The sequence below is a fragment of the Haliotis cracherodii genome, unplaced genomic scaffold, assembly GCF_022045235.1.
Source record: "Haliotis cracherodii isolate W230 unplaced genomic scaffold, xgHalCrac1.p SCAF_6, whole genome shotgun sequence".
Classification (NCBI taxonomy): Eukaryota; Metazoa; Mollusca; class Gastropoda; order Lepetellida; family Haliotidae; genus Haliotis; species Haliotis cracherodii.
The window spans coordinates 29,110,489-29,125,308 of record NW_027266319.1 but is presented as its reverse complement, the minus strand read 5'-3'; the positions used below and the strand labels follow the sequence as shown (position 1 = coordinate 29,125,308).

The 14,820-nt window shown below is 38.5% G+C and overlaps 1 protein-coding gene across 1 annotated transcript in view; it reads right to left on the bottom strand.

Annotated features, from left to right (window-relative positions):
• LOC139446352 (hepatocyte growth factor receptor-like) overlaps nucleotides 1-14,820 on the bottom strand; it is a 39,948-nt gene that overhangs the window by 12,167 nt on the left and 12,961 nt on the right. Inside the window, exons 4-7 of the mRNA XM_071227691.1 lie at nucleotides 12,897-13,019; nucleotides 11,787-11,911; nucleotides 11,206-11,370; nucleotides 2,041-2,134 (exon numbers count right to left, since the gene is read on the bottom strand). Of these exons, the coding sequence (XP_071083792.1) occupies nucleotides 2,041-2,134; nucleotides 11,206-11,370; nucleotides 11,787-11,911; nucleotides 12,897-13,019 (507 nt within the window). The remainder of the gene's footprint in view (nucleotides 1-2,040; nucleotides 2,135-11,205; nucleotides 11,371-11,786; nucleotides 11,912-12,896; nucleotides 13,020-14,820) is intronic.

Below are 14,820 nucleotides of genomic sequence, written 5' to 3'. Positions count from 1 at the left end.
ATATAATATGTAATATTTCACTGCAGTGAACATAACACTTTGACGGAACTATTCGTCATACAAGAGTTCCCTTTAATTGTCTCCCTTTATCGTCAGTGTCTACCCCGTACACAAACTGTTGACGTCTTTTTTAGGTTAGTTCCACTTTGGCAGATGGTCGTTTATGGAGTTAATATCACTTCTTGCCGTTTGTTATTCTCTCAAAATTGTTTCGTTATAAACTGTAGATTTCTCATTTAACTCGTCAATCGAGACTGTTCCTTTCGCAAAGCGCCACTTTTGTTACTTGACAAGTGTGTATTCGTTCGCTTCGAACAGCGGTCTCCTATTTTCTTTATACAGCTTTATATTGTTGTATATTTTGCAAACACGAAACAACTTGTTTAGTCTCAAACCCAAGGGTTGGTGAACCGTCCCTGTGTGTTAGGTAGGGTTTCACGGTTTTACGTTTTTAATGAAATAATTTAATTTTCCGGTAGACATCTACACAAAAACAATAGGATATTTCATACGTCTCGAGAATATCATGTTTCTTTCATCTCGTGACGGGGGAAAAGGAGATATTTTCACGAGATTTTCACGATCACGCCACTCGTGAAAATATCTCCATTCCCCCGTCACTCGATGAGAGAAACATGATATTTCACTCGACACATGAAATATCCTCTATACAACTGAGGTCACTGAAGCCCTCGTTACACTATCAACAACTTTGATAAAAAACTCTTTTGATTGTGTAACATGCTGTCAAAGACTTTGACAGAGTTTTTTACGGACTTTGATGGAATAGAAACCGGTCCTATTTCTCGTCAAACTTTGATCAAAGTTTGATGACGTTGATTTAATTTAGCCAATCAGAATGCAAGAAACATTTCCCCTTTTTCAACCGGAGGTGCATAGAGTCAAGTCAAAATGAGCCAACTATTTTGGACTGACGAAATGTTCGAAGAATTAATGGCTTTGGTTCAACAACGAGCAGCTATTCGTGTGACCAGATATGCCTTTGCCTACACCGACGCCGCCTTCTCAACATGACAATACACAAAATACATATGACAACAGCAAAACATTCTTTGTCAGTAGCATCCATCTTGGCAATATAATTCCCGCCAAAACTTTGACAGCCTGTCAAAAACTTTGATGAGTGTAAACAGCCCAACTTGAACCAATAAATCTTGGTCAAAGTTTTCTTTAACCCAATTTTATATCAAAGTTTTTGATTGTGTAACGGGGGCTTTACAAATAGCAACGTCATAGAACATATCATAGGATGACGTCACAAACAAGAAGCGTGACGCCAAAGACGTCACATAGCAATATCAAGTTGCAGTGGCCCGCAGATTTCTGTTCATTCGCGGGCATTTTTATGATAATTCTATCCATTTTAGCTATGATAGTTTCAACATTCACATTTCAGTGCATGATATATTCCATTGTTAACGTTTGTGTTTACATTAAAGCGTTGTATCGGAAACATAGGTACTGATCCTGTCCTGTGTGATGGTTGTTAGTGTCAAGTTTTCATTTTGACATTCTTTACGGTGTTATATTAGGTTAGCAGAAGAAAATATTGGGCGAGGCGTAATAACTTAATATGACACCTTGTACAGCAACTATATATATGAAGTGATGGTGACACACTGACACACATGCTAGTATGTCATATACACAGTGTTACACACGGACAGACTGGCACAATGATAGACAACATACATCCTCTCTCCACGACCCGTGAAGATCCGGGGTAGAATAGGTCTTCAGCAACCCATGCTTGCCGTAAAACGCGACTATGCTTGTCGTAAAAGGCGACTCACGGGATCGGGTGGTCAGGCTCGCTGACATGGTTGATGCATGTCATCGATCCCAATTGCGTGGATCGATGCTTATGATATCAATCACTGGATTGTCTGGTCCAGACTCAATTATTTACAGACCGCAGTCATATAGCTGGAATATTGCTGAGTGCGGCTTTAAGCAACAAACCAACCAACCAATCTCTCCACACACAAACACACACTTGTAGAAAGATGATTCACTCACCGCACCGTGTGTGCTGTTAAACACAGTCATGTTAATCCGCGGCTGTTGTATTGCGTCAAAGTTCTCCCCCACGACTGTGATCGTCAGACCTCCACTGCAAGCCATACATTACTTATTAACCAAGAAACTTGCTGCAACGTTGACACATAATATATTAATTTTGTTTACACACGACAACGGACGAATGAGGTTGCGGGACCCTGTCGTCCCACTAGAATTGTTAAAGATGCAGATATCTTTGATATATCGGTATAAAAATTATCAGACATATTCAAATGACTGACAAGTAGCCCTTTTCTTGCTTATATTTTAAGATCTATAAGTGAAATGGGGGATTTTATTAAATTTGAGCACGCATGGGACACACTGCACTGATTCATCTACATTTCCTGAGCTAATCTCTCTGTGTATCTCTGTCTGTCTCTCTCTCTTCATCAATGCTCAACAAAAAGTTCCATATTTTTAAAATGAAATTTTAATGCATCTTTAATGCATAAACATGAAGACATACCCTCTAGTTTGAGGTCGTGATTTCATTTTCCACGCACCTTGGGTACGCTGCAAACAGGAATGGCGCAATACGAAGTTGTGAAACGTTTTGATTGTCGCCAAAACATAATATAACACGTCCCATTTTAATTCTGGAAACCCAAAAGTCCAGAAACTCTACGCTCTTTGCCCAGTCTCGGTTAAAGGTATTTACAAAATTAAACATGCCGTTTTCATGGGAACATACCAAGGAAGAAAAAATGAAAAAAAAATTGTTTAAAAACTCAATATTTAGACTATGTCGCCCATGGGCCTGCCCATGGGCGAAGTCTGGCCCATGGGTAGGCCCATGGGCAGGCCCATGGGCGAGAATATGTTCCTTTACTTAAAACTCATGTTTTTGTTTCGCAAATACATTTAATGTATTTATTCAAGTATCATGACACAAAATTTAACTCATTTTAACTTAATTCAACGATTTTATAGCGATATTGAAATATTTCGCCCATGGGCGAGAAAAAGGTTTGGCCCATGGGCAGGCCCATGGGCGAGAATATGTTCCTTTACTTAAAACTCATGATTTTGTTTCGCAAATACATTAAATGTATTCATTGAAGTATCATGACACAAAATTTAATGAAAAAATGAAAAAAAAACGTTCAAAAACTCAATATTTAGACTATGTCGCCCATGGGCCTGCCCATGGGTAGGCCCATGGGCGAGAATATGTTCCTTTACTCAAAACTCATGTTTTTGTTTCGCAAATACATTAAATGTATTTATTTAAGTATCATGACACAAAATTTAACTCATTTTAACTTAATTCAACGATTTAATAGCGATATTGAAATATTTCGCCCATGGGCGAGAAAAGGGTTTGGCCCATGGGCGAGCATATTTTCCTTTACTTAAAACTTATGTTTTTGTTTCGCAAATACATGCAGGTGTTCTTACTATTTTCATGGCACATAATGTAACTCAATTTTACTCAATTCAGCTATTTTACAGATTTATTGAAATATTTCGCCCATGGGCGAGAAAGGGTTTTGCCTTCGAAATCCTTGATTATTATATCATGCCAGAGTTCTGAAATACAGTGACAATGTTGCTGAACAGTAGAATCTGATGGACGTATTGTGCAGAACCTGTTTGACACTATGGGTTCCAGGACCACTAACACTCTGAGCTGAAAAAGTTTGGTCCTAACCGCACCCAACATCTTTAATGAACCAGGCCTTATCTCTCAAAACGTTTTGGCAGTTTATCATACGAATTCCTGTGCGTGTACAACATTAAATTTTAGTTAGTTTCTATTTCATTTCCCATTTTATGACCCGTTGATACATCCCACTGTGCAATTACGTGACAGGTACGCGTGCGCGTATTTTAATGGAAAGAAACTATTCGTCTTTTATTGCATAACGTTTGGCTGAATATCTTACATTCTAACGAAATCTAGAAATAATTATTTAATTACAAGCAGTGTCGAACTGACCAGTAGGAATTATGTTTCAATGCGATTGAGGAAAACGTGAGTGAATATTGTGACACTAAAGCAACTTTTAACTGCATTGTCACTTTTGGTATGAAAATGGTAATAGTTAAGAAAAACGTAACAGCCTTCTTATGATAATTTTCATATTCTCATTAGTACGTTGTGTCTAATTACAGCGTCGGCCTTATTTACAGGTGATTCTACAATACTTGTTGTCGGTCAATTACAATCTGCCACACCACGCGTGAATAAACAGTTATGCAGGTGTTGCTGTGGGCAAATACCTAGCCTGTACATGTATATTTTTGTGGATACATGTATTACATATTTTCGTTGATATGTGGATATATTAAGCACCGAGACACAAAAAGTTTATGAAAGATGAATTTGTGCCTTGATATATATATTCAACGCGAACGAAGCTTGTATTTTCTCCGCGATCCTGATGTGTATCATCGTTTAATTGGTCATTCATTAAAAGTATGTTGTGAGGCGATATCAAAGGAGCCGCTCAATATACACAGTGTCGTCCGTTTCGCGTGAACTACCACCCCACCCTGTCAGTAAGAGTTATGTAATCGGTACACAAATATATTTGGTGCGATGTCAGTGTGGAAGGAGTTTGAATTACGTCCGCCAGTGGCCACAGAAAGTATAGTACCAATCAACAAGGCCAATGCCGTACTAATAACCTAGTGACTCGCGTAACAACGGCTGTCAATATGTCTGCTACATCTACCATACTATCATCCCTGTCACAACTGGCGTATTAACGGTTTATTCAAAAAAATATTGTAGAAATGTCGTTACCAGACTAACGTACGTCGTATTCAGTCCTCAACTGGATGTCACATTCCTTATATCAGTTAACAGCCCTGTTTGTGAAAATATTTACTAGACATAAGATTTAAAGACTAATAAAATCAATTGTAAGACCGCATAGACCATAAAACCGAATAAAATATGTCTTGGCATCATCTCTTGTGTATTTGATGATGGCAATGACCGGAAATGTTATAACGTTAGATTAAGAAGGAGAAACATTAAAGTGTTTTACAATACTTGGAAACATGAGCAATAAGATGTAGCAACATAAACATGCATGGAATAGGGAAAAAGGATGAAAACAAATTGAAAAGGATTTTAATACAAAATTATCGAACTAAATAACTTGCCTGAACAGAAGGGGTACCCAAACTTGTTTGACAGTTATTCGTGTGTTGTAGACTGTCGAATGGGACCCATGTGTGTACGTAGGGTACGCATATCTATTGCAAGTTTTAGTACTCATACACTTTCTCTTTTTGTGTTTTGTTTGTTTGTTAGTTGTATAACGCCACACTTAGCAATATTTCAGCTGTATGACGGCGGTCTGTAAATAATCGAGTCTGGACCAGACAATCCAGTGATTGACATCATGTGCATCGATCCACGCAATTTGGATACGATGACATGCATCAACCAAGTCAGCGAGCCTGACCACCCGATCCCGGTAGTCGCTTCTTACGACAAGCGCTGTCGCCCTTTTACGCCAAGAATGGTTTGTTGAAGATCTTCACGGGTCTATTGAATGCAGGGATTTGTGTAAAGTCATCAGACAGCATACAATGTCAACTAAAAAATTATACTCAGTGTCTCCGCAAAGTAATATAGCACGGAACTTAAAGTACATGTGAGATTATACTCAGATTAGGGAGATGTTTAATCCATATAACGTGTTATTATTCTACCTAACAATGTATTTAATGAAATGAATGCAAAACAAACTCAACGGCTAAAAGGTTTCATTGAAAAAACTACCCCTAGTCTTGACTAATAAAACAACTGCAACCCGACACAGATTAAACGCAACTTACAAACACAATCATAATCTGGTTAGTCTGTATCACTCAACGAGGCCGCTTACTCTGCCCACAGTATGACAGTATTGGGCAGTTCAGTAATTAGGAGCCAAAACCAGGCAGGTACGCTGGTCACACTTGACTGGTCTGACTGATGATTAGGTCGTCTGACAATTGGGAGTGAACCATAGCAAGAAGTATCTGCGAAACTATTTGCTCCTTTTATGGGACCGATTAGTTTTATGACCATGGGCCTCGGCACAAGCGTGGTGTTGGAAGACAAGTTATACATGTACATCCGATATGGTGACTGTTTTTCGCTATTCATATTCTAAATACATTCATAATACCACAACATTTTAGTACTCCTTGAAACTTTACAATCACTTCAATATGTACAATAGATTGAACGAGAACACTTGATATATTGCAGTTTATTAAATCATTGTCTCTATTATCAGCCGCTACGTTTGTATCGTTTGCATTGTACAGAGAAATATTTTATCTGTCCTTTTGCAGATTTAGCCTCAGAATGTGCTCATTCGAATTAGGAACGAAAATAATTGCTTATCATGAGTATATATGATACAGTTAAAAGTTACTTGTACACTGTAGACGTATTCACTTTAAAGTCGCATACGACCTTCGCGAGCGAGTTGAATGATCCAGGTTAATTGGAACGAAGTCTAGAAAGGGTTATAAAGTTTTGTATTTGGTAATGTGTAGGTTTGTTAAATATAATTTTTTAAATTCCTTTTATTTCAATATGTAAAAACATAACTATGCGCTTAAAAACAGAGCTGACTTGATGGGAGATAGCCACCTTAGATTGTCTGTTGGACACGGTTTAACCTTACTGTGTCCTCGCCCTGGTTGTTGTTACCGTTGTTATAAGGGATTAAGAGCTACGGCTCATTGCATTTTTGGTTACAGTCTGTATCACTAAAGTGGACATGTGCAGGTGAACTCTTTTCAATTAGTATATGAAATGCCCCAAAATGTGAACTCCAGACAATAATAACCTGAGGGTAAATCCACGTGCGTCTGCCTTTCCCCTCGTTCACCTTCGAAATCCTTGATTATTATATCATGCCAGAGTTCTGAAATTCAGTGACAATGTTGCTGAACAGTAGAATCTGATGGACGTTTTGTGCAGAACCTGTTTGACACTATGGGTTCCAGGACCACTAACACTCTGAGCTGAAAAAGTTTGGTCCTAACCGCACCCAACATCTACAAGTTTGTAAGCTTGTAGACATCATTAAGAAGTAATTAACAGTCCCATGCTGAGACCTTTCTCAAAATTCAGACCGGTGGCAGGCTGCCAACAAAGAGAAGAAAATATCGCAACCCCGACACGAGTGTGCTCAGTCAAACAATGAACTTACGACCGGCAGAAACGTCGTATTTTAGGAACAGTGCTATAACAAGACATTTGAAATTTCTTACAAGCAGATACATTAGAGACAGTGACTAGACTACAGGTACGTAATCCGTATCAATCAAGGTGTAAAAAAAATGAAAATCATATCTGTCGGAGACCTACCAAATTACCAAGTTTTATCATTACTATATTTATTACAATGCAAATACTTTAGTGATACATTTTTTAGAGGAGAGGGCATACACACAAGTATATTGCTTCCGTGTGTGAATGCAGGTTGTACTTGGTATCTCAGTTCTCAGTTGCATACCGGTTGTATAACTGAATTTGTATATGGAACCATGCGTACAGCATGACAATTACTTGCTATTCGTCAGTTTACAACACACATAACACGGTCAAACAATTTTAGGCACCGCTTTTGCGAGTTATTTAGTACAATAATGTTTTATTAAAATCTATTTCAATTTGTTTTCACCATTTTCCCTATTGACAGTCGTTGTTACGTGCGTCACTAGGTAATTAGTACGGATTGACCTTGTTTATTGTTTCTATACTTTGAGGATTTCTGTGGCAAGTGGCGGACGTAATTCAAACTCCTTCCGCACTGACACCGCATCAAATATATTTGTGTACCGAGTACATAACTCTAATGGACAGGGTGGGGTGGTAGTTCACCGGACGACACTGTGTATATTGGGCGGCTCCTTTGATATCTCCTCCAAACATACGTTTATTGAATGACCCCATTAAACGATGATACACATCTCGATGAATATATCAAGGCACTAATTCATCTTTCATAAACATTTTTTTGTCTTTGTGCTTAATATATCCACATATCAACGAACATTTGTAAAACATGTATCCTAAAAAAAATACACATTTTCAGGCTAGGTATTTGCCCACAGCAACACCTGCATAACTGTTTATTCACGCGTGGTGTGGTAGATCGTAATTGACCGAGAGCAGGTATTGTAGAATCACCTGTAAATAAGGCCGACACTGTAATTAGATACAACGTACTAATGAGAATTATCATAAGAAGGCTGTTGTTTTTTCTGAACTGTTACCATTTTCATACCAAAAGTGACAATGCAGTTAAAAGTTGCTTTAGTGTCACAATATTCACTCACGTTTTCCTCAATCGCATTGAAACATAATTCCCACTGGTCAGATCGAAACCGCATGTAATTAAATAATTATTTCGAGATTTCGTTAGAATGTAAGATATTCAGCCAAACGTTATGCAATAAAAGACGAATAGTTTTTTTCATTAAAATACGCGCACGCGTACCTGTATATTGCATACCTAGTGTCACGTAATTGCCCAGTTTGATGTATCATCGGGACATAAAATGGGAAATGAAATAGAAACTAACTAAAATTTAATGTTGTGTAAAATAACTCCAATGAATTGGAGTACACGCACATGAATTCGTATGATAAACTGTCAAAACGTTTTGAGAGGTAAGGCCGGGTTCATTAAAGATCGCTACAATATGTAAAACGGGTGAAATTTGTAGAACTAAAGGAAACATCCAACCAAATGCCCTTTTTAAATAGTAATGTAATGATATAATATAAAGTATATTTCACATGATACAATATACTTTGCAAACAGTTAGTTGATGCTTGAAAGGGACTGACGAAAACATGGGCGAAATATTTTAATAACGCCGTAAAATAGTTGAATTAAGTAAAAATTAGTTAAATTTTGTGTCATGATACTTGAATAAATACATTTAATGTATTTGCGAAACAAAAACATGAGTTTTGAGTAAAGGAACATGTTCTCGCCCATGGGCCTGCCCATGGGCCAAACCTTTTTCTCGCCCATGGGCGAAATATTTCAATATCGCTATAAAATCGTTGAATTAAGTTAAAATGAGTTTAATTTTGTGTCATGATACTTCAATGAATACATTTAATGTATTTGCGAAACAAAATCATGAGTTTTAAGTAAAGGAACATATTCTCGCCCATGGGCCAAACCCTTTTCTCGCCCATGGGCGAAATATTTCAATATCGCTATAAAATCGTTGAATTAAGTTAAAATGAGTTAAATTTTGTGTCATGATACTTAAATAAATACATTTAATGTATTTGCGAAACAAAAACATGAGTTTTGAGTAAAGGAACATATTCTCGCCCATGGGCCTACCCATGGGCAGGCCCATGGGCGACATAGTCTAAATATTGAGTTTTTGAACGTTTTTTTTTCATTTTTTCATTAAATTTTGTGTCATGATACTTCAATGAATACATTTAATGTATTTGCGAAACAAAATCATGAGTTTTAAGTAAAGGAACATATTCTCGCCCATGGGCCTGCCCATGGGCCAAACCTTTTTCTCGCCCATGGGCGAAATATTTCAATATCGCTATAAAATCGTTGAATTAAGTTAAAATGAGTTAAATTTTGTGTCATGATACTTGAATAAATACATTAAATGTATTTGCGAAACAAAAACATGAGTTTTAAGTAAAGGAACATATTCTCGCCCATGGGCCTGCCCATGGGCCTACCCATGGGCCAGACTTCGCCCATGGGCAGGCCCATGGGCGACATAGTCTAAATATTGAGTTTTTAAACAATTTTTTTTTCATTTTTTCTTCCTTGGTATGTTCCCATGAAAACGGCATGTTTAATTTTGTAAATACCTTTAACCGAGACTGGGCAAAGAGCGTAGAGTTTCTGGACTTTTGGGTTTCCAGAATTAAAATGGGACGTGTTATATCATATCGTTGGAGACCCATGCCTTGCCAAGGGTAGGTCGTCAACATGTGACGTCAACAACCATATTTGGTTGGTGCATCTACGGAATCGATGCCAGTCTGCCACATTAACAGTTCGAACAAATCTTGGGTTGAGACAAGTTAATAGCAGAGATTTGTAGGCAGCCGGTTGAGAAAGCACAACATCCGGCCCTGGCGTCCGTTTTTGCTTCCACTTCACCGTCAGCCTTGCCTTACTTGGTGTAGACAGTATCTGAGGTTCAGAAGACAAAACTGGCACAGAAAACTGTTCACAGATGAGTCCAGGTTTCATCTGGACATTTCTGGTGGTCGTGCAAGGGTCCATGGGCGTCCAGGTGAAGGCTTCAGCTACGCTCAGTTACTCAGCGTCGTCAGTTTGGAGGTGGGTGTGTAATGGTGTGGAGTGACGTTACAACTCAAGGGAGAAAAAAACTCAGCATTGTAAATGGCAATTTGAATGGCGTACGCTCTTGGGACGACATCGTTCGAGACCATGTTCGACCCTTTGTGCAAATACAGGGATGTAATGCCACGTTGCAGCAGGATAATATCCGCCCACATGTTGCATGTGTTGAAACAGACTTTTGAGGCAGCGTAACATTCAATTTGCTGTTTCTCCAGACCATAGAACATATCTGGGATTAGATGGAACGACGCCTACGTCTGGACCAGAACCGGCCGGGAACGCTAGCTCAGTAGGGCCACTCTTTGGTTGACATTTGGGAAAACATTCCCCTGGTTGTATTCAATCATCTGGTGCCTTCAATGCACCGCCACTGCCTCGCCTGTATCAGCGCAACTGGTGGTCACATCCTTTCAGGGAGTGCTTCTCTGTCACCAGTCACAAGGTATGGTCAAATTTACACCACTTCGTTTCAAGCACAGTTCCGTCAGTATATATATCTGAATACATGAGTATCGATGCTGCTGATATATCTTATACATCACCAACAACCGAGTTCCATGCCATTGTTCTATTTCTACGCAGACTGTGTAATATACTGGGCGACTGTACATATGAAACTGATTAAATAACTACCAATTTTGACAACGCGTATTTAAAAAACTGGATGCATCCCTTTTCAACGCAACTTCATATTACGGAATACCGAATTCTTAATTTCAAATAGCAAGTACATTGTCTATCTAAATACTGTGGCGTCGTTAAACATGAAATATGTATAAACAGCGCATACCTCTGTATGGATGTTGTCGGGGATACATCTGTAATGACTGGGTCTGGCGTGATTGTAAAATTGCCAAGTGAGCAGCCAGGAAACGAAACCTTCACATCTTTCTTCGGGACATTGTCATTAACTTGTTTTGTCTTGATCACCAGTGTGCACCGTTCCCTGGTCAAACTGCAATGATAACGCGGACACGAATAGCATAGTTTAGATGACTTAGTCATCGATGCTTCCGAACCCCACACTAACCCCACATGGCTTCAATCACAAGGGGGGCCCAGTTGTTTAAGGTGCCGCGATTCGCTGTGTAGAGTTGCGGCCCTTGGGCACGCCAGAAACCTATGATTGTGTCCCGGTTCACCCCCGATTATGTTTCTAGGTTTTTCAGCACCATACCCGTGCTCGTGGGTTTCACCGAAGTGGTAAACGTTTGAGAACTGCATCACTTCGGGCTTTCCGCCCACATTACGCTGACACTCCGCGATATAACTGGAATACTGTTAAAAGCATCGTTAAATGATAATTAATCGTTACTGATCTTGCACGCATCTCCATCTGAGTAATAATGTAGTCCACTGAAGCTGATTTACCTCCTGTCCTTCAGTTCACATTTTTTCCTTGCTACTGCTACTTGATTTTCTGTCTCATTGAGTCCACATCCCTCAAACGTGATGACTGTTCCCCCAGACTCCGGCCCTTTCTTTGGATACCAGTTCTGTAGTAAAACAAATATGTGTGGCGCTAGCTGGCGTTTACGTGTCCGATGTTCAAGGCAGGTAGTGTTCCTTATATGTGTTAGTGTCGTCACCCATTCATAGTTTAATGTATTCACTTTGTGCAGTGAATTATGACGCTTGTTTCTATTTAATCTCCGGCTCTGATAAAACAAAGTGTATATCTGAAGTGGGACTGGGGTGTACACATATAATAAGAGATTGTACGTAGTGTGTAATTATTTATATGCGGTTTTATATGTCCACGATGTTAATAATATATAAAACAATGTGTATATCTGAAATGGGACTGGGGTGTACACATGTAATAAGGGATTGTACGTAGTGTGTAATTATTTATATGCGGTTTTATATGTCCACGATGTTAATAATATATAAAACAATGTGTATATCTGAAATGGGACTTTGGTGTACACATGTAATAAGGGATTGTACGTAGTGTGTGATTATTTATATGCGGTTTGATATGTCCACGATGTTAATAATATATAAAACAATGTGTATATCTGAAATGGGACTGGGGTGTACACATGTAATAAGGGATTGTACGTAGTGTGTGATTATTTATATGCGGTTTGATATGTCCACGATGTTAATAATATATAAAACAATGTGTATATCTGAAATGGGACTGGGGTGTACACATGTAATAAGGGATTGTACGTAGTGTGTGATTATTTATATGCGGTTTGATATGTCCACGATGTTAATAATATATAAAACAATGTGTATATCTGAAGTGGGACTGGGGTGTACACATGTAATAAGGCACTGTACGTAGTGTGTCATTATTTATATGCGGTTTTATATGTCCACGATGTTAATAACAATGTGTATATCTGAAGTCGGACTGGGGTGTACATTATCATTAGGGAATTGTAACACTTATTGTGTAGTTATTTGTAGGCGGATTAATATGTGTTCGATGTTAATACATGCAGGTCGTACTCAACTCCATCTGAGTACCTGGACTTTACACGTGCTTCCTCCGCATGCCTCACTGAACACACACTTCTTGCACCAACTACAACGGCTGATACGTCTACATTCCTGGCAGCGTCTGCCTTCACAGATGTCTACCTCCTTCACCTGGAAATACAGGGACACAGTTATTTACAAATCCCTTCCGAGTCGAACAATTCAAGGTTCCATTTCAAAGGACAATATGTTTTGAGAATTGTGAAACGAGTTTCTCTCTATGAATGAACCCATTCCTGTTGTCAGGGGATTTAATGTCAAAGATTTCACCTGCTTTATGTATTTGCCAATTTAGATCCTGTCATGAAGTACACCACACGTGGATGGATAGTGTTACAGAGAAGCTAGACGCGACTATGCTTGCTTCAAACAGCACTATACCGCTGGGTTGTGGTATATCCAGCGGGAAAGTCAGTAAAATCTAACATCACCCTCATTACAAAAGACGGATATTTACAGGGCCCTATGCGAATGCGAATTTCATGTGCCGGGAACAGTTTAAGAACAGCAAATAGATGCCCTGAACAGTGTTACATAGAACAGCAAATATGTACCCTGAACAGTTACATAGAACAGCAAATATATCCCCTGAACAATGTTACATAGAACAACAAATATGTACCCTGAACAGTTACATAGAACAGCAAATATGTGTCCTGAAGAGTGTTACATAGAACAGCAAATATGTACCCTGAACAGTTACATAGAACAGCTAATAGATGCCCTGAACAGTGTTACATAGAACAGCAAATATGTACCCTGAACAATGTTACATAGAACAGCAAATATATCCCCTGAACAATGTTACATAGAACAACAAATATGTACTCTGAACAGTTACATAGAACAGCAAATATGTGCCCTGAACAATGTTACATAGAACAACAAATATTTACCCTGAACAGTTACATAGAACAAATATGTACCCTGAACAGTTATATAGAACAGCAAATATATGCCCTGAACAATGTTACATAGAACAACAAATATGTACCCTGAACAGTGTTACATAGAACAGCAAAAATGTGCCCTGAACAGTGTTACATAGAACAGAAAATATGTGTGATGAACAGTTACATAGAACAGCAAATATGTGTCCTCAACAGTTACATAGAACAGCAAATATATGTCCTGAACAGTTACATAGAACAGCAAATAGATGCCCTGAACAGTGTTACATAGAACAGCAAATATGTGTCCTGAACAGTGTTACATAGAACAGCAAGTATGTGTCCTCAACCTTTACATAGAACAGCAAATATTTGCCCTGAACAGTGGTACATAGAACAGCAAAAAAAATATGTGTTCCGAACAATGTTACATAGAACAGCAAACATGTGCCCTGAACAGTTACATAGAACAGCAAATATATGCCCTGAACAGTTACATAGAACAGCAAATATATGCCCTGAACAATCTTACATAGAACAGCAAATATGTGTCCTGAACAGTCTTACATAGAACAGCAAATATGTGCCCTGAACAGTTACATTGAACAGCAAATATGTGTCCTGAAGAGTGTCACATAGAACAGAAAATATGCGCCCTGAACAGTGTTACATAGAACAGCAAACATGTGCCTGACTAGCGTTCCATAAAAAAGTTATAATGTGACATAAACACTCTTGTATACGGCAGTACAGATGTACCCTGAAAAACACATATAACTACAAACATGTGCCCTGAAGACATGATACCAAAAATTTGCCCTGAACAATGTTACTCACATCGTCATATATATATGCGCTGAAAAAAACATATAACATCAAATATATGCCCTCAAAAGTGTTTCTCACATCATCAAATATATGCCCTGAAAAATACTTATAACAGCAAATATATGCCTTTAACAGTGTTTCTCACATCATCAAATATATGCCCTGAAAAATACATATAACAACAAATACATCTT